General features: G+C 42.2%; 1 protein-coding gene across 2 annotated transcripts in view; it reads left to right on the forward strand.

Annotated features, from left to right (window-relative positions):
- Positions 1-21415, forward strand: part of ryk (receptor like tyrosine kinase) — a 55765-nt gene that overhangs the window by 20030 nt on the left and 14320 nt on the right. The window contains exons 2-9 of one of the 2 annotated variants that reach the window (XM_080430285.1): positions 757-878; positions 1595-1694; positions 2136-2267; positions 3067-3129; positions 5094-5238; positions 7663-7763; positions 11548-11631; positions 15928-16053. In XM_080430285.1, coding sequence (XP_080286411.1) covers positions 757-878; positions 1595-1694; positions 2136-2267; positions 3067-3129; positions 5094-5238; positions 7663-7763; positions 11548-11631; positions 15928-16053 — 873 coding nt within the window. The remainder of the gene's footprint in view (positions 1-756; positions 879-1594; positions 1695-2135; positions 2268-3066; positions 3130-5093; positions 5239-7662; positions 7764-11547; positions 11632-15927; positions 16054-21415) is intronic. The other variant, XM_080430286.1, reaches the window with a different exon arrangement.

Genomic DNA, 21415 nt, shown 5'->3' on the forward strand with positions numbered 1-21415 from the left:
GGGATTTTCACACAACCCGCATTAACAGTCACATTAGACATGTATGACTTCTTGAAGTCAGACTTTGGTGTAACTATGTTTTAATACTATATATATACTGTAGCACAGGATATGAAAACAACACTACGTGCCAACCTGACCAGCCTGCCGACTTCATTGTGCTGAGCGATTTTCCAATGCTATGAATTAGCTGAGGACGAGCCTTGTGTGCTGATGATTTCAAATGCTATGAATTCACTGAGCAGCACCAAAGGCTTGGATCGCTGCTGGGTGTTGCCATGCTAATTCCAAAAGGATCTGATTTAGTTTTTTTTATGGAAAGCATTCCGCTGCCTTCCTCCTAAATCATCCGAAGTCCACATTTTTTTTCTCTCCCCTAGATAGGAAATTGTACTCATATTTTAGGGGTTGTCTCGCATGATTGTTTTGATGTGTTTCAGTCGGGCACTAAGAGCTCTCAAGTGCTAACAGATGTAGTGGGCCTATGTCCGGGGTTGTCAGGGGAACCCCCAAATCCAAGCTGGCACTTTGGTGAATATTTTCCCCTCTCTCTCTTGCTCTCTGTGGCTGTTTCTTTTAGTTCTCCCTCTACAGGTAAGACAATTCTAGAAGTTCATGAACTGTACCTTTGACTTTACTCAAAGGCAGGAACAACCTTCTCTGCAATGCATTGTCTAATTGTGTGTACTGTATGCATGCACTCAATCAATCAATCAATCAATCATTCATTTCTCTCCGCCCTCTCTCCTCACACAGGTCTAGATGCAGAGCTGTACTACGTGCGTGACGACGTGGTGAATACCTATGCCCTGTCCTTCACCCTGCCTGTGCCCAGTGAAACCAACAGCTTGCACTTCACATGGCATTCCACAAACAAGGTATGAGTCAATGGCTGCCGCTTTTACATGCACACCAATATCCCCTTAATATTCAGGATAATCAAAGTAATAAGTTAATGTGCTGGTGCATGTAAACACCATGTCACAAAAAGCTGTCATGCCAACGACGAGAACCCAGGATAAGGTTTCTGGAATATTGCAATATTACTCGGGATACTTAGCATAGAAACTGACAGTCATCCATACATTGTACGTAAATTAGATTTTAATAAGAAATGTATACGCATCCACCAAGTTGCCACTTGAATTCAGTTATCATAACTACCTTACATTGCTAGCTGACAGATGCAAAGACAGGCAGAAAGTATGTTTATAGGTTGCAGACTGTGGCACATAAAGTGGGTTAAATGTGCTGATAAACAACATATCCCACTTAAGCCTGGGGTATTTGATTTAGCTGGGATATGAGGCAGTATTCCAAATACTGTGCATACGTAAACTTAGTCAATGTCGGCTAATGTCATATCATCACTTTGTCTGCAAGTTTTTTATATTATATTATTGTGTTAACTGTGTCTTGTGTCTGTGTCTTGTGCTTTTATTGTGTTGAAATAACACCAACAGAGTGGCACTATACATTTTGTTGAATGCTTGCATACAATGACAATAAAGGGATTCTGATACTGTATTGGACCCCGTATCTCGGTGTTGGGGCAACCGCTATCTCAGTTGTGACACCAATCTCTCTCCGTCAGGTGGACTATCGGCTCGGCTTCCATGTGGAGAACTCTCCTGCCATGAACCCACCTACCAGCAACATTTCCATCGAGGGGGAGGTGCCCCACGATGTCTCCGGTTCGTCAAATATCTAAAAAAAACGGGGATCACATCCTCTCTGGGCTTGTTTGAACTTGTAGTCTGTACTGTTTTATTTAATTTTTTTAAGCATGAAAAAAAAAGCAGGTCATGTTTTCCTGAAAATGCGTCAGATTCATGCCTCAGGAATGACGAGAGTGTTTCAGTTTCAGTCACCTAGGATCAGGTTTTAGTAATGGTTTGAGAAGCACTGCAGGCTTTTTGTTGCGGTTTGCGATCAGGAAACGGTTGGAAGGCTGTCTACCGCATCATGTTGTCAGGAGTATGTCCCCTCTCAGAAAACAATATCTTGGGACAGAACTGTAATCGACGCAAATCTGTTGAATTTGCCTCTGGGTTATATTATTTGTGTATGAAGCCTGTATGAAGTGCTGCGAATTGCTTTCTCTAATCAAGGTGAATGTGTATGTTTGTGTTCAGTCTTCAGAGTGGACCTGTTTTGTTCGGGTAAGGTGGACGGAGAGGCAGTTGTGACGGTGCAACTCAATCTGACGATCCACGCCAACAACTTCACAGTGCTCAACTTCAAGAGGAGGAAAATGTGCTATAAACGTAAGCTTACAGCTTGAGGCAGGGGCTTTAAAACGAGAAATGATTCACTTCTTCCTTTGGCGAATACCCCACGTTTCACATTTAGCTTCAATATTTTTCATTCCTGCGCCTAAAGGAGCCATTAGACGTTCTTCAGCACTGTCTGCTGCAGTGTTTTTAAATCCATCCGTCTATCCAGGTCATTTGTGAATGTGTATGGTTTTTATCAGCCCCTTGGCATGATCCATCCTCCTCAGGCAGCATGGCGCTGTTGGAAGATCCCACAGTGTGAATTGTACCAGTATTTGTCTTGAGCTCCGTTACTATTTTCAAACCCACTAGATAATTACACGGTGCCTAGAGGCTCCTTGTCATATGGGCCAAGGATACAAATTTATACCCCACATTATTTTGAGCGCATGAGTGAAATTAGCAGCCGTGGAAGAATGGCGTTTGTGTCTGCCACGATGGAACTTAAAGTGTATACGGTCGAGAAGCGCTACAGCGAGCCTAGTTCTTGGATCGCACCCAAGTCATACAGTCTGGTGACCCAGGCCAAGACGAATGGATTCTGCATAGTAATAGTTTTTTCCCCCCACTCCCACCCTCTGTGCATACTGATTTACAGCTACGCAAGTCACACGGCGTACGTTAAGCCATCTCGCCATCTCTGCCTCCATCTCGGGAGTGGAAGGCGTTGCTCGTCTCCGTCTTTTCTCCTTTCAGTGTTACGTGGATGTCCCTGTTATTTGACTGAAACCTGCTGTTGATACAGCCGCTGATCTAATTCCCTCCTCTTCTCCCTCCCGTCCCGTGACAGGAATAGATTCTGACCCCAAGATCCCCTCGCCGTCCAACAACGGCACCGTTCTGAGGCCTGAATGTAAGTATGCCTCACCAATCCATATGGCATACGCCCCCCCCCCCACCAACACACACACACACACACACACACAGAGACTTCACGTGACATAATTAACCAGTGTGACTTGCAATGACTGAGCACAGTGAGAGAAGTTCAGTGTCACACTTTGACAGGACACAGCACTGTAAAGATGTAGTTATACTTAGTTAGTTGCGGGTGCTGCGCACTGAAAATAGCCAATCTACAAGCTCACAATGTGTCACGATGCAACACGTTGTCAGCTTGTGTAATTGTATAGGTCAGCTTGTATATAAATCAGGCTTAATAAGGACCTGGGACCTTTTCAGGTAAAGGACGGTCTCTCTCACTACACCCACATAGCCCCTCTACCCTTCTACCACCATTCAAGATGCCCTCAGCCACTGACGATATGGAGACTGGATCAGCCAGTAGAGCCTCACCATAGTGCAGCTCACATTGTTTAGAGGCAGTAAATATGTACAATTCAGGGCCCAGAGAGGGAGAAACGAAAATAATTAGGGGGGGTAGAGAAACGATGAATGGCGTAGAGATGACCCCTCCCCACTGCTGAAACACGCTCTCGTCAACCCGCCCCCCCGCCCTCCAGAGCTGACTGGTCTCTTCCGCCGCGGCTCTGCCTGGGCTCTGTGCTCGGAGCCATTGTGAGCCCCACTGCCTCAGCAACAAAGCTCCATTAGTGGCCTGCCTCCCTTCTGCTTGGGTGGGCCCGAGGAACCCAGGCCCCCCTCACACAGGCTTTTAGAGACATGGTGAGGAAAGCACTCAAGACACTGGATCCCGGGCAGAGTCTCTGGTATTTTAGGTCTCCATTAACCCCATAGCAGGGCACTTTAGAGTGACTCACCATATCACCTTTGCACGCTTTTCTCAGTCTCTCTCTCCCCCCCTGCCATTGCCTTACCATGCATTCTAGCTCATCGCTGACATAATGGCAAGACTACAGGATTAATGTAACTCTTTAAAACCTTTATGGGACAATGTTTGGCCCACTAGCGATGGGGCTCCTAGGATGGCAACTTCGGTCCATCGAAAATCTGGGTCCCAAAAAAAGATGTCTTGAAAGCTACTGACTGGATTCCCGCAGAATTAGCTGTGCACCTTCATGCTCCCTGGTGGATGAACCCTATTGTTTATGGTGACTCTGGCCTTTCTTCTAGCTCCAGCATTTCTGGTTGAGTGTAAGGAGCAGCGTTGCCTCTAGCGGCTGCTAGTCTTATCCAGGGCTAAAACTATCCATGATTTTCTAAGCGATTATTCTATTGATCGAATAACCGAGAAGCATGTTTTTTATTTTTTTTATTTTTTTATAACTAATTGATAAAGCACTTAACCACTTAAGTTGTACTTGGACCGCTTTTTTTTGTCTACACCAAATCTCTAGATCTGCTATTTTTATCTAAGTGTGTTAGTGTTTAAGTGTTATTTTATATACTTTGTCACACAACAGTGTTGTGCAAAAAAGTTAAAATGGCAGACCTACAGGCTAACAAGGGGACGTGATGCGTCGAGATGTGAGCTTGTAGATCGGCTATTTTCACTTCTTTTTTTTGTGTCATTTTTTAAAAAAAATCACGTGACATACCCAAAATAATAGGGATTGAATATTAATCTATTATTTTATTAAATGATTATCGGTTATTTGTTTACAATTGATTAAACCGATGAGTTAGATTTTTTGTTGCACCCCATGTCTTGTCTAGCCCACTTAGACCTGTTGTAACCTATACTGGACGTATTTATACCTTTCAATCCGTGACGGCATCTGTGTTGCTATATATACAGTATACTGTATATAGGAACATCATTAGGTTAGGATTTAGAAGGCGTTTTTTAGAATGGGCCTTTCTGAAATGGCATTCTGTGTGAAGTGACGGTCTCCTATGCTCTTCTTTAACGTCTCTTTTCTCGCCTCTTAACCCCTGACCCCACCACGCCTCCAGTTGACGGCGGCGTGGCTGCCCCCACCACCTCCACCCGGGTCTTCTACATCAGCGTGAGCGTGTGCTGCATCGTCATCTTCGTTGTCGCCATCATCCTGGCCATTCTCCACCTGCACAGCATGAAGAGAGTGGAGATGGAGGACAGGTCGGTCTGTCTGTCTGTCTCTCTCCGTTTGTCTCTGCTATGGCTGCCAAGGGAAAAAGACCCCAGTCATTCTGTTAAACCAAACGAACCCATGCGTCCCTATTCTGGGGGCAAACATTTGGCGAAATATTGTCGATCTACAAGCTTACAATGCATTGCAAGGCGTTGTGAGCTTGTAGATCGGCTGTTTTAGGTGAAGAGATATGGTGTAGAGAGGAAGGAAAAAAAATTTGGTTCAAGGATAGACCACTGGAGACCCCGGTCAACAAAGTATATAGGGGTTAAGATGAGTTGAGATAAGACCCGTCAAATCTTATCGGTCTCAGGGGATGCGGTCGTATTGGCTATTTTGGGGTTGTGATTATGTTTAAGCAAGCCAAGTGACGACTGTTTTGGTGGAAAGGGCACAAAACAAAACAAAACAAAAAAAAACAGCAGCACACACAGTCAGCCAGTGAACCTCAGATCTGTCAGCTGTGAAAGTTATTTATAAATATATATGCAGTTAATAAGCCCATCTTATTGATGTCCAAAGAACATCAGAAAATCACCTCTTGCCTCCCCCAGGGTTCATTACGAGTTGAAACCTGTGCCGTAGCGTTCTGTGAATTCAGATTACCCGTAAATGTTCTTCCTTCCAGGTGGCTGCGTGGAACAGCTGTGTTAGCAGGGTCATCAGGTGTGTGAGGTAGATCTTCAGATTGATCTGCGTCTTTACCACTTAGCCCTATATACTCAGTCGTATTACGAGTACGAAAATGGCGTGTCAGTGTTTCCCCTAGGATGAACTTGTAATAGCGGTACTGAGTATTTATCTTGCGCTTTTTCTTATTTTTGCTCTCAAAATATTAAGTCTGGTGTCTTTGAGATTGACATGTGTCGTGGAGTCACAATGGCCACGTTGACCGCCTCCAGGCAAAACACTATACTTATCATACAAATGTGTCACAGATGTTTCCTTGCACTTTCCGGTAATATGCCATCGTGCAACGGTGTTGCTTTCTTAACAAAACGAATACGTCTATTGTTGTAACTTGATTTAATATGCTGAGATGATCAGGTAGGTGCAAAGTTATTGTTGTAACAACAGTTATTGTTGTACATCTATTGTTGTGACTTGATTTAATATGCTGAGATGATCAGGTAGGCGCAAAGTTATTGACCGACAGGAATAGGAAGCTATACGCCGTTCTGCAAATACAAGCTTACACTTAAATCACGATCGATGTGTCCATGGCATGCATCCTATTAATGAACAACAAAATCAGTGTTGAAATGCTCTTAGAAAAAGCTATAGAAACAAAGTTGTAAAACAAAACAAATCGCGGTCGAGCCCATTTGAAACCTGTGACCCATAGAAAGGTGTTACCCTAGGCCTGGGGGATGTTTTTTTTTAATTCTTGAAAAACTTTCCCCTTAAATGACATGCTCAAAATAGGGACGCAAGGTTGAAAGGAGTTAACTATGCCACGGTGATTTCAGGTCATCCATCATTGTCTATTCAGGCCCTTATCAGGGCCAATCCTCATGTAACGACAACAACAGTGTTCCTTACGTGAAAAGGTTGCTCTCCCTGCCACTAATGTAATATTTGAGGTAAATTGAGTTGCTTTAATGATATTTCACGGAATTGGCTTGATTTGATCACATTGTCTGTGAGCTCTGATGCAGTTTCGTGGCGATCTACGTGTTCAGCAAGAACATCATGTTACACTAAACAAGGACTGGTAACAGGATTTTCTCCTCCAGTCCTGCAGAAACTCTGAACTGGAAAGGGACTAAGTGCTAAGTCCACTCTCGACACTGTCCACCATGGAGCCTTACGTTTTATTTTAAATGCCCAACTCCCTTACATATTGCTGTCTTCTCTTTCACAGGGCCAGTCTGACTTCATTATCCCACTGTAGATGGCTTCATTGGCACATTTTAATTCATAAAGCTATCGTGGGATTACTCAATGGTTATTTAAATGTCTTTTTAATTTGAAATCTAATTAATTTTATTGCATAAATCGGACACTTTTTACTGTCCTTCATCCGTCCCCAGAATTTGATTTTTTAATGCTCCATTGTCCTGGAATCGGCTCCAAAGACTTTAAACTGGAACATTTACTCCTTTTGGGTGATTTTAAAAGTTTACTATTTAAAACTGTTTTACTGAGTTTGCATCATTGTGTCATTTGTGTTTTTACTTTTTGCTTTGCGTATTATTGTATTTTATGTTCTAATCCCTGCTTGTTTGCTTTCTTGGCCTGGGCTCCCTTGTAAAAGAGTTAACCATCTCAATGGGACTCACCCTGTTAAATAAAGCAGAAATAATGAGAGTCAGGACTGGTTTTAAAGACAAATTAGTTAACTAGGAGGACAGGTGGCTCAGTAGACTAACCATGTTAATAAACTGTGTTGCACACTTCCTGTCTTGCAGCGTGAGTGAAAGTGGAAGCTCCCAGGGACTGTCCCAGCCGTCCACCCAGACCACGCAGTACCTGAGGGCCGACACCCCCAACAACGCTGCCCCTGTCACCAGTAAGAGCTTCCAGTCCCCTCCCTCAAAACTATAAATCCCTAAGGAGCTGTGCCAGTAGTGTCCTACATTACCAAAAGCTTTTTTTATGCACTGTGGGTATTTTTTTGTTAAAGTAGAGATTAGTCTTCTTGTCCCTGTCGTGTGGTGGTTAGGTTTACATTTATGACATGTCATTGGCTTCCCCCGGTGGGAAGTTCTTTGTCGACGTGTCTCTGCTTTGTGTGACGGTGTCAGATCAGTTCACAGTGAGATTTAGCTGTAGTCAGATCAGGCCTAGCTTTTCATGTGCATATCTGTCAGTAGTGCCTCCAGTTCAATGCTGGCTTGGTTCCCCAAGCCCCCCAGGCACCTCAATGATAATGTAACAGGGTCACATATCCATTCTTTATAGACCTTTTTTTCCCTTCCTCCTCCATCTTTTCTTTTTTTGGACAAAGCTAACATAACATGTATGCAGTCTGTCCTGTGGTTTTTAACCACATAAGCCGGACACCGTCACATGACGAGAATAGCCGATCTATAAGCCTACAACGCATCGCATTGACACGTTGTGAGCTTGTGCATCTGCTATTTTTTTGGCTGTGCAAAACCAGCTTACGATGTGTATAAATGAAACATATAGGCCCAGGCAATTCTTGAGGATTTTCCCTTATAATGACATGCCCAAATTCTGAGGTTAGTACATTAAAACCCAGTGTCCCTGTTTTTGGCATGTCCTTCAACAATTTCCAAAAATAACAGATCTACAAGCTCACAACCTGTTGCTTGTAGATCTGCTTACGCTGTACGACGAAGTATAAAACAGGACTAAAGAAAAACAGGCATGGAATCAACTGCCCCATTCAGTGCATTTGTGCAGTCTGCTGCTTCAAATTCTAAATATACGCTGGTCAGATAAAGTAGGTGAAGCATTTATTTTGGTCCAGACTTGGCAATGTGCTGGGAAGCATTCACAGCAACTCACACAACACCAGCAGTTGACTTACAGCACTACAGCTAATTAACACCAGTCATACATTACGTGCTGGACCAGTCTAAATACCTGCTTAGACGTCTCACTTTCAGATGACAGAAACCTGCCAGACAATGATTAAGTGGCATCATTAATCATTTGCATACAGGTAGGGAAAGAATTATTATGTCCATAATACGTTTATTTTAAACTGGACATTATGCTGTTCTAAACGGGTTGTCACTGCAAGCCTAAATTCATATTATTGTCCCTGTCCTGTTCTGTTCTCAGATATTGGATGATTTTACTGACATTAGAAAACAGGGATCTTTTCAAGTAATTAAAAAATACTGCATTGAAGACGAGATATATCAGTCCCTATAACACCTGAGGAAACGGCTGCATACTAAATGTGACAAACTGAATTTGGCTCCAGACTTAACGGTGTTGGTGTGCATTTGTAATACTCTCTCTGGCCCAAATTGCAGGATAAATATTTATAGCCCTAATGTGTTAAATGCAAGATATACTTTAATATCAGTTTACTTTAAACTCTAACAGGTAAATACTTAATTTATACTCCCAGCATACAGCATGCAACAAAGTATAAATCAGGCTAAACTGTTGACGGCGAGTGAGAATTCATTTGAATTGACTTGGACAAGTGCTTCAGAAGTCTTGAGTCATGTTGAGCCCCTCCCCACTCTCTCATCTCCAAATGTGCATTCTTTTTCAAATTAGATAATGGGCTGCGAATGATCCACTTAGTTTAACTGGAATCATAAGGTTGTAATAAACAAGACAGTTCCTCTTGCACTTGCGTTTTTTCCCCCTTGTCACTTAAATCGCTGTACTCGATCACTGTCTTGGCTTCCACTGAGGACGGTATGACTGTCCGTTTATGTGTAGAACTGTCAGCAAGGTAGTGTGTTTGTAAGTTCAGTGAAGGCTGGATAGTCTCAGTACAATATGTCCCAGTTAATATGAGAATATTAAGTAATGGTAAGTCTCTAGCAACAATAGCAAAAGAAGGAAAGGAATTAAGAATAACATATAGTAGTGCTAGTGAGGAAGAAATGGCTAACTATCAATGATTATACAATGATCATGGCACACTTTGATGTGCTTTTGAAGGAGCTGTGTGCATGGGTCCTACTTCTAAATATGATATACATATACAGTATGTATAAAGTTCCAACGCACAAATGGAAAGTATAGTGCAACAAATGTTTTCTGGTCAAAGAGACCACCTTCCTATACTGAGCGTTTTTCCTGCCACTTAACTGCACCTTTTGTTATGTCAGAAATCAAAGACTCTCTCTGCTACCCCAGGACTTCAGTGCCAGAGCTTCATCCACCAACTGTAAATAGTAGTTGGCCTATAGCACATATCCTCCAGCAGAGGTCCTTTACTGTTATTGTTGGGAGGTGGCACAACCATAGAGGGTACCAGCCCATCCTGCCAGCCCGTCCCGCTGCTGGCACAGCCAACCATTAATTATGGGCGATGTTGCACCGCATGGTATGTGACCGAAACATTCTGCAGAGTGCAATGTAAAGAGAACATGACACTCAACTTGCCTGTTTCTCATTGTGGGGAAAGTGCGTCATCGACAGCAGTTTGGCTCATAGGCTGGTAGGCACGGGCTAGCAGCCTCGTACACGTTAAGCACTTCTTACCTTCATTCTTTCAGTGTTTTCTCATTACATTCCGTAGAGGCCTAGCTGTTGTCTTTACATTGAATAGCACACCGAGCTCTTATCACAGAGTTGTATGTCTCCCTTCTCTGTGTGTTTGACATCACTGCCACCTAGTGGCTACATTCCACCTCAGACAGACTCCATGCATATTGTTCCACCCACACATCCCTCTTTGTCTCATTTGCTTTGCTGAATGTCTTGATTGGCACAACCATCCACCTACCTCACCTTGTTTTGTTTTTCAACCCAACCCACAATGGGTAAGTTTACCCAACTTGCATGAATGCCTTATATGATGGATGCGTCTTTTACTGACAGGGAAATAGGGCTAGGCAATTAATAGAAAATATATCCAAACCAATATTTAGAACCAATAACCGGCTTAATCTTGCTCATGTAGGATAGTTGATTAATCGAGAAGCAGGTTTTTTTTATGTGTATATTTTTTAATTTCTTGAACAAATCTACATGAAAGAAATGTATATTATAGAATATAGATTTTTTTTTAAATAATCAACTAAATCAATTGTCTAATTAGGCCAATAATTTGATGTCTGAGTCTCCTACCGTAGGAGACTCTACTGAGTCCTTCTGACCGATGACGGTCAAATTATTGGCTCAGGAATGCTACAAAAACAAAATAATCTCCATGAATTCAAGGCTTCATGTAATTGATAGAAAATACGATTTTTTGGGGGGTGAACTACTCCTTTAACCTCCTAAACTTTGTTGTACAACGATGGCATACAAAAATAGTGAAAATAGCTGATCTGCAAGCTCACAAAATATATATAATCGTCCATTTATCGTAATCGAGGCGAAAGTTTGAAATAATCGTGACGTTGATCTGATGTCATATCGCCCAGCCCTACTGGGAAAGAAAAAATATATTAGTCCTACACAGCAAAATCCTCAGTGCTAATTTAACTCTGAGAATGTCAAATTGGAGCCTAAAATTTGCACTGAGAAATTTGCTGTGTACCTCACGTCCATCACATAAGGTCAGCAATTTGAGTGAGCTCTCCATTAAAACCACATCTCTTGCTGTCTGTCTGTGTGTGTGTCTGTCTGTCTCTCTCTCCCCCATCCTCTCCATTCCCTCCCCTTCTTCTACCTCTTCTTGTCATCAGACAATCACCCTGGTACCGCACCCATACTCCAGCTCGCTGCCGCCTCCTTCCCAAACCCCGGTGCCCCCTCACACGAAACCAAAAGTAAGTTCCATTTATATAGAGTACAGCAGCCATTCCCGACCTGTGGGCCATGAGGTGGTTATTGCAAGTGGGCCCTCAAATAACTGGCAGAACACTCATAGAGTTAAATGATAATATAACATTAATATAAAATACATTTAGGACAACAAAATGTGACGGTATTCTTTCATTAAAACCTTGAAAAATTAGTTTTCATTGTGATACCGATAAATTGGAAATTTAAATATATACCATGTTAGTTCCATGGATCCAAGCCGGTACACAATCAATTGATCATTAAAATTTACATGAATCCCAGGAGTATAGAACCCACACGGAAATACTCTTCTGAAGCCATTTGCATCTTGTTGGAAAAACAACTTGGAATACTGTCCCACACGGACAGTATTTCAGCCCCTAATGGTATGTTGCTTTTCCTTCTCTTTACATCTGCAGAGAGCAGGGTGTTCCAGTATCTTAAATTATTTGCTCTGTACAGTACATAATGTAAAAACCTCAATTAATGGCCCAATCACAATCAGTGATACAAATTTAAACAAATGTGCATACCCTCTCCACCAAAAAGTAACAAACCAATAGTTGAAACATGTATTTATTCTCTCGGTGATTGACTCAGATAAATCATTTTTTTAACTGTATTTGCCAAAATTTGGGGTCTTCAGCGTGTTTGATTACATTGGTAATGACTGTAAACCAGGGAATAAAAAACCTATATTTTGAATCATGCTGCGGTAGGGAAGCATGGCATTTCTTTTCACCTACAAATATATGTGAATGTTATCCTAATTTATATTAAACTATCCCAGATTGGGCCTTTTTAATAGGAGCTCCCCCGCCCAGTACAGATGGTCTAAAGTCGAGCCCATCCACTTCATCTGTTATGGAAGTGTTACTAACCATTACATAATTTGTGTCTTCATTGTGTGTATTGTCTTGTGTATTCATAGCCAACTCATTTATTTGTTATGCCCATCAAACAGTTTGACAGTGTTGGTACAGATGAGCCAAAAAGAAAAACTTATATTGTGTTGTCACTAAGATTTTTTTAAATGTTGTAGAATTCATGTATGTTTTTATATTGTGTTTGATCCTCTACCTTTTTTTTACGTGCTCTTGTTGATTGTGTTGCCTATGAATAATGTGCTTAGTTTGACCGCTAGGTGGCAGCAGTAAGCTGTCAGACACAGTGCACACTCACTCACCATCTATTCAACCAACATAACCCTATCCTCTGTCTTTTCCTAAACCATTATCGTAATATGAAATGTAAACACATATATGCTGATGTTCATTTCAGTTCACTGTTGATGATTGTCATAGTCTACAAAAAAACAACAGCATTATTTACATTATTTAAGTTTCTCCCAGTTTAGTCAATTTTCAGTGTTCGATGATGCATTTTGTGCAAGCACCGGGCCTGGTACGCCCATGCACCGTTGCATCAACCTGATCCATATTTTCTGAAGTCAAGATCACTGTTTTGCCATAAACACTGCAAACAGCTACAATGTCACGGCCACCAAGGGTAGCGGCTTTAAAAAAAGGGTTGTAGTTTTCACATCACAGATTTTAACCCAGTGACATCACTGGAGTAAACGTTTCAGCAAAAACGTTGACGTTGGAGTTTCAGAGAGACACAAAAATACTTTTCTTTGAGATGAGGTTGAAAATGTTATGCCCTCACTTTGACCCCTACTTCTTCAAACCCATGTGGAGTTGAGACAAAGAATGTGGCACGAATGTACCAGACAAGTCAGAGTTTTCCTGGATGTCCCAGGGGCACATTGTCTGCCTTGGCGCCTGACTCAAACTGGGCCAAGGTGTCAGCCAGTGCTTTACAATCAGTCATGATACCGAGTGTCTCTCACAGCTTTGTTTTGAGTTTGCTTGGGTGACGCTATACCCCTCTAGCGGCGGTTAACCTCACTTATCCATGTGTGAGCAGCTGCACATAACTTAGTGCTGTCACAGTGCTCCTTATTAGCCATGAGCCTTGGAGACGCATGATGTTCGAAAGTGTTATCGCTCATCGTTAAAATGTTGTGTACACAACAAGATGTGTTTATATACAAGACGGTCATGTTTAGGTTGTACGCTTATCTGTGGAAAGACACTGTATGGAGCAAGCTTACGTTTATTCGATGTGCACTTTAAGGCCTGAGTCCGATTCTTAAAATGTTTTCTAAATCCTAACAGATTTTTAAAAAAAATATTTAAAAAAATATTTCACGATTTTTCAAAAATAGCAGATCTACAAGCTCGTAGCGCGGCACTCGCCGCGCTACGAGCTTGTAGATCTGCTATTTTTGAATAGCCAAAGAAATCTAAAGTGACACAGATGCGTTCCAGGTATCAATGGGTTAAGAACAGGGTTAGTACAGGTGTTTGAATCCTTGTATATGCTATAATTAGAGCATTGTTTTTGGGTGGTTCAGGAATGAGCTTAGATTTTGAATGTGTACCATGCATTTTATTGCATAGTGCAGTAATATGTACTATGCATTCTTTCTAGTACATAGTACAGTATTATGTACCTTGTATTTCACTGTATAGTAACGTAATATTTCATTGTATAGTATAGTAATAACATACCCTGCTATTGCATAGTACAGTATTACCATGCATTTATTTGCATAGTACATTACAATCTGCAATGCTTTATATTGCATAGTACAGTAATATCTACCATGTCATTAACATGTAATGCATTTTATTTCATTGTATATGTGCCTTGAATTTTACTGCATCAACATGCACTGTACCATATATTTTACCAGGCATTTCATTGCATTGTTTGCGTTGTGCAATTATTGCTTATGGCAACTAATTGTAACAATTGGTAATTGAAACAAACTAAGGAAGTTGCGGCTTCTGATTGATGGTCATTTTCTGTAGCTGAGGTGCTTGAAAACCGCTGACTACGCATCTTGAATACGCTTCAACTGATCTTGACCTTGAAGAACTACCCACACTGTACTGTAGAAAGATGACAGCTAGCGTCTGTCAGTACGCAGAGAGCTTATGAAATGCATTGCTGTAACCCTGGAATACCGCTGCTTTGATGCAATGCCTGCGGTGCACCAAGTCTGGCCCACTGCTTTCCTTGTAATTTTAGAATTCTCTGAATTGAAAATATGACCCTCTGTGTTTTCAAGAAACCCCACGAAATCTAGAAATCCCCCAATATGCTGGGGGATTTTATGTTGGTATTCGCTCAAGTTTTGAGCGACCTGCAGCAGGTGTGTGCCAGTCGCAGTCGTGTGACTGGCAGCCTGAACATGGATCCTGCAACTTTGTTGAGTTTGTGTATGCTCCAAGCAGCAACACTGGCCCCATGGAAAGATGTTTGTCCCTTCAGGATAAGGCCTGTGCAATAGGACAAGTGGAAGCTGGTGTTCCATTACACAGAGTGGCAGCATTATTTGGAGCCCTGGTACCATTTCCGGAGTTAGGAGTTCCGTGAGACTGGTGAAGTCAAAGACAGACTGCGAAGTGGCCGTCCCAGGAAGACAAAACCCTAAAAAGAACGGTTCCTCACCCTTGCTTCACTGAGGAACCATGGGCTTTCTTCCAGAGATTTACAGGCAAGATTTACACAGCGATAGCACAGACAGATCTCTGTCAAAGTTGCAGGACCCATGCTCAGGTGCCAAAAACACCTGCCAGCAGGTGTGTGCTGGCAGTTAGCTCAAAACGAGAGCGAATACCAACAGTAGCATATTGGGGGATTTTGGCTAATGTTTGGGGGAGCTACTCACACGTTCAGCTGTGTTGCTCATTCCACGATTGCACAATCCTTACAAGTTATACCTCGTTGTAAAGGTGACTAATTAAGGATAACAACGATATAAAATGCAATACCAATTGGTATTATTGAAGGGGAGAAATAAACGACCAAACTTCCAAACTTTTTTTGAGGAGTTCATATACGTATTGTATTGGAGTTTGAAGACCAGTTCCGTTTCGCAACTGGTGCCGTGTGGGCAAATTATTCAGATTTGATAAGCTCCAAGTCAAACATTCTCTTATTGTATCTTTTCACCCCAAATCTGAAGTCTAACACATGTTTGCAGTCTTTGAGTGGAATTAATTTCTGTTGTTTTAGAGGGCTGAAAGGGTATTGTCACAAAGGGCACAAAGCTGCACAGACAATAGTTTTTCTCACTTTGTCCACCAACAAATTACCCAAAAGATTCAATAAGCGGTTTCAGATTCAGAGTTGGCCAATCCTTCTCAACCTCAACCTTCCATACAGATGATGTCAGAGTTAATCATTGTATGCATGTTCCCTCCCAGGCTATCCATCCTTACGCATAGAGAAGAACGACCTGCGAAGTGTGACCCTCATGGAAGCCAAAGCCAAGGTGAAGGACATCGCCATCTCCAGGGAGAGAGTCACACTACGGGACGTCTTACATGAAGGTAGAACTCTCTCTCTATCGCTAACTCTAAAAGTATCTCACTGACAGACAAACTCATGCATGTTTGTTTCACTATACTTGTGAGGACATAAACATTATAGGACAGCAATTTTATGATCTATTCGAGGACCACACAGGTTGTGAACGATTTTAAAACGGGGAACAACGGAAGTTGGGAATGCATGCCCCACCCGGTTATGCAATACCCGTTGTACCTGTTGTCAAAGTACCCAGTGCGGTACCCGTCACCAGTTATAAACAGGCACCCGCCTACTCGGGAATGATGCAAGTCGGGAACGATGCTTGTTGGGTATGCATGCTCCACCCATTGTACTTGTTGTACCGTTGTGGTACATATGGAGATATGGGGATCCCTGATGTTGTCAGAAACTGATGATGTTGTGTTGATGACATACGGGCATACGCGAATGGAGTTTTATTGTGTACACAGCAAACCATGGCCAATCCATGAAGCCAATGGGTCAAATTAGCCAATCAGGGAACCATGTGCCTACACCCTACAAACACACAGACAGACAGACATATATTCATGTTTTTTCGGTTCTCGACAACCCTTGATCCGACCGTTATTCCCACTCACTCGGCACTGCCCGGGTCATCGGGTACATATGCCAAGTTTGAGTTCAATCAGTCGGGCGGTTCACGAGTTACACCCGGGACGGACAGAGATTTTGTGAATTTATACAGTAGATAGATGTATGCCATTTTTTTTCCCTTGCATTTGTAACCTGATTTATACTTGGTTTTGTGCCGCTCCGGTGTGCAACTAAGTAAACATCAGGCATAACCCTAACCCCTAAACCAAAACTCTAAATGCCTAACACTAACCCCAACCTGAATCTTTTCCTAGTTGTGTTGTAACCCTAAAAACTCAAACCTATTTTTTAAAACTATAAAAGCAACCATTTCTCTTGAGGTGACAAGGAACTTGGAATTGCCCTCATCACAATGTCCATTTTTCATACTATACTTGTGAGGACACAAGTTTGGTCCTCACAAGTATAGTGATATAAGTACACACAGACACGTGCACGCGCACACACGTCAAGGCATCCAATAGGGAATTCCTCTAGCCACTCTGTGGTTGTATTCCCCTAGCCACTCTGTGGTTGTATTCCCCTAGCCACTCTGTGGTTGTATTCCCCTAGCCACTCTGTGGTTGTCTTCAGCTACACGGGTACATCTACATATATTCACGGAACCTCTGTCTGTCTATGCGTATCTGCCCCGGGCATACGTAACTTGGGCACCATCTGACCGATTGACTTCATACTTGGTGTGTGTGTGTGTTGCCAATGACCCGAAGATGTGTTGTGCTGAGTGGGAATTCAGTCTGAATGGCTAGTGAGCCCGCCTGGGGAGCCAGAGACCCTTGTTCTCCCAGGTACGATTCAGGGCCAAGTGTCCCTGAGTAAGCTGGGTGAGAATTTCCTTTCCCCCGTGGGTCTAATTATTATTGTCCAGAATCGAATATCAAAAATTTATGTATTTGTCCGTCTGCGTGCGCGTCAGTCTGTCTTTGTCCATAGGCATCAGCTTCCCTGATGGCAAACACAACCCAATGGCTTCACGGATCAGCCAAGCTTTGCATCACATTTGTGCCACTGTACGGATTGCGGTTCTATGACCCAATTATGATGCCTGTGCTGGCATCATAAACTAGCCTCTGAGTACTATGATAATGGCACCGCACTGGTTTCTCGGACACCGCGTACAACGGCTTCTCTGACAACACAGGCATTACATAACCAGATATGGCATGCATTCCCACCTTGTGTCGTCTTGTATGTTGCAATTTTCTTCAGAACAGGCATTCTTCAAATCAAGCATACACACATTCCTGACATATACATGGTGTACATATTTAGCAATTTTCTTCAGACCAGGTGAACATTCTTGACATATGCATTTTGTACATCTCTTGTAATGTTCTTCAGGCATACATACATTTATGACAAATGCATTGCGTTTGTCAAGGCAGCTTGAGGGTTACCCAAGAGAGCAAAAGGTTTGCTTGTGAAAACGTTTTTATTTTAGCTTCATGCATCTGACTTTGATTGGTGTGTGCAAGTTTGAACAGAATGATGGCCATGATCTGACAGTGAGACCAGGCCAGAATGATGTTGGCTCAGTTATTAATACAAGTCATAGTTTATTTTTAGGCAGGCTGCTCTGAGAAGATTGATGTGCTCTGATGTCTCTCGTGTCTGCTATCACAACGTTCTGCAACAAGTCTGGACACAAGTGTAAAGCAACAACCGTTACATCAAATCCAATTTGAACCCATACCACGCAAATTAGAACGTTATTTGTATAAAAGACTTTAAACATGGTTTACATGTTTTTTTGATTTTTTTATGATAATAATAATACAATAAATGAGACTAGTAAAAGGTAGGAACAGTCATTTCAATTATATAAAAGGAAAAATAATAATTTAAAAGGTATCGTATAAAAAGCAAGTCTGTAAAATACATTTTTGTTTTGTTGAGCTGGAGAGACCCCTGTGACCGAACAAACGCTCTGTAGCAATGATTACTATCACAATATAGTACTTAACCTTTTTAACAAAAGATAAAAAAATAAATAAAAAATCACTTACCCTGCCTTTTAAGGAGGGAATTAAATTGCACACTGATGGAAAGTAGACTTTCCTATGATTTTTGTAAAATGTTTCTACAAGCTTTAAGTTGTGTGAGGCATCGTTGTGAGAGTTCTAGACAGGCCTCTGATGGTATTGGTTATAAAAGGGAAACTTCAATGATTTTGAATCTAAACCCCATTATTACGAAGGAGATCATAGTGTGGGGAAAATACCCTATGTCTTATTTGTATTTCTCCACAAAATGTGGAAGTGACATCAAATGCGTTGTTTACGTCATCGGGCATACACCTAAACAGTTCTCTTAATTGCAAGGTATTGAGGGAAACTATATTGGAACTGAAGTCAATGGAATTGACCAAATGAGAAAAAAATATTTACAAAAAGAAATGTGTGAAAATACTTGTCCTAAATAAGTTAAATAAATTCTGCAACCAAACAATTGCTTATTTTTAAGAAGAGAGGGAGTTCCACCACACATCAGCTTGGTAGGATAGGTAGGTACAGGGCATCACAGCAACAGGTGAGAGAATGAGAGAAAGGAGAATGCAGCTCGGGCGGTTCAATGCATTTTTCATTAGGTGCAAAGTTCAACGTTTTGATGTTCAGTACATATTCAGCAGTCATTTCTCTCATCAGTCATGACTCTGATGAATTAAATCATTAAAACGTGAACATAATTGTTGTAAAGCTGCTCAACTTGGGCATCTGAGATAAAAAAGAAAACTGTCTACAAATGTTTATACTGTATATACCAATAAGCATGACATGTAAAGCATCTAGGACAGTTTATAATGTGTCAGTCTATATTGTGATCAAACGGTTTGGGAAGATCACAAGCCGTCAATCACAGTTTGGCAATTACAGAGCTTGATGGCATTCTGAGGTCTACAATTTTCTCAGTCAACAATCGGGTGCCATTCCCATACCCACAGACTGTTTGGAAGTTTGATTTGTTTAGGTGAGATCCATTTAACATTGATAGAGATCAGTATACATTTTGTTTTTCCAAAACGGATTATGGTCATACAGCATGTTTGTGCCTCTACAGTACATTACTCAACCAGAAATTGCCCTGAGATCTCCAGCTCGTCTATCCTGTCTGTCACACCTCTCCCATCTCACACCATTGTGCAGTTCTAGTGTATGTACTGTACCTCTACACCAGGGGTCCTCAACAGGCGGACCGCGGTCCATGACCGGACCGCGGGACCCCTCTCTGCGGACCCTGGGAAAATTATAATAAAAAATAAAAAAAAAGCCCCCCCCCTGCGCGCGCGCGTGCATGTGCGGACCCTAGCCTTATTCAAAAACGTATTTGTGGACCTTCAAGATTTGTTGTTGAGGACCCCTGCTCTACACTCAAAAACATATCTATCCATCTATTGATCGATCAGTCAGTCGATTGAATACACAGACCGATTCAAGAAATGCACATTCATTGTTTTGCTGTTATACACACCCAAGCAAATGTTGGGTAAAAAATATGTATTACACACTCACACACAAGAGTGTCACAGAAAGGTCATATGAATTCACAATGAATTCAGATGTCATACATATTTGTGTAACAGAATTCGTGGTAAAAGGGAAGGACCTCGCAGAATGGGGTAGATGGATAGTTCATAATATCACCTAGGGGCTGCCTGCAAGTAACGCCAGGCCATGCTGTGACTTGGCTACATGGTGTTTGCAGATGATGTGTTGACACAACGAGCGGCAATACATTCCCAGGCTTCCAATCCTGAACAAACACGGGCTCGGTCCTGACACTGCTATTTGCCCTCTTTTATAGTATTGTGGGTCTGTCTGTCAGCGCATGTGTTTATCCATGTGCTTACTTAGCACTCACTTATGATATTTAATTCTAACTGAGTAAACCCAGTCAAACCGTAGTTAACTCTGCAGATTGCGCCCTCGTCAAGAAGTCCCAGTGTGTGTGTGTGTGTGTGTATTATTGGGCGGGTGTCTTTTTATTTATTTATTTATTTTTATCCCACGATTTTGTAACCCTTTTTCACCCGATGCCAATTATCTAAGTGATCCTGGGCGCTACACTCCCCCCACCAGCCTAGAGAGCCCAGGGCTGAGCTCATGCCTCCTTCAATGCATGAGAGCCAACTGACCTTCTGGTCACCTGACAGGGGGGAGTTTCCCCGGTAGGACGTAGCGTGTAGAAGGAACACGTTATTCCAACCAGTTCCCTTCCCCTCCATCAGGCGCCCCGGCTGTCATGGGGTAGGCGGTATAGCGACCAGGATTACTAGATGTTTTTGTGAGGGTATTAACTACCCTAGGAGACACGGGGAGAACATGAAAACTCCACACAGAGTAAGCCCTTTCGCCAACCCCACCTAGGGTATGGGCGCTGATGACGCGGAGGAGAAGACACGCCCACAGCGTCCCCGGCGGGAATCGAACCCAGGACCTTCTAGCTGTGAGGCGACAGCGCTACTGCATCACCGTGGCAGACCCTGGGCGGGTGTCTTAATCAAATTAGTTTTATGTTGTTGGAAAATTTTGCTGACCAGTTCTATACTCAAAAGACCTCACCTTTCCTGCCTTGTGCAACCACACTTGTTTTGGCCAAAGCAGCTGGAACCATGTGGTCATCTCAGAATAACAACTACAACTGTATAATGACAGTTATAATAGTTCTGAACTGTATAATAGTTATTTTTGGCAATAAACCAAAATGTTAATCTCTGTCTTTGAATAAAATGTTAAAGGGCCTGGGCTG

The sequence above is a fragment of the Gymnoscopelus braueri genome (assembly GCF_963280865.1).
Source record: "Gymnoscopelus braueri genome assembly, chromosome: 6".
NCBI lineage: Eukaryota > Metazoa > Chordata > Actinopteri > Myctophiformes > Myctophidae > Gymnoscopelus > Gymnoscopelus braueri.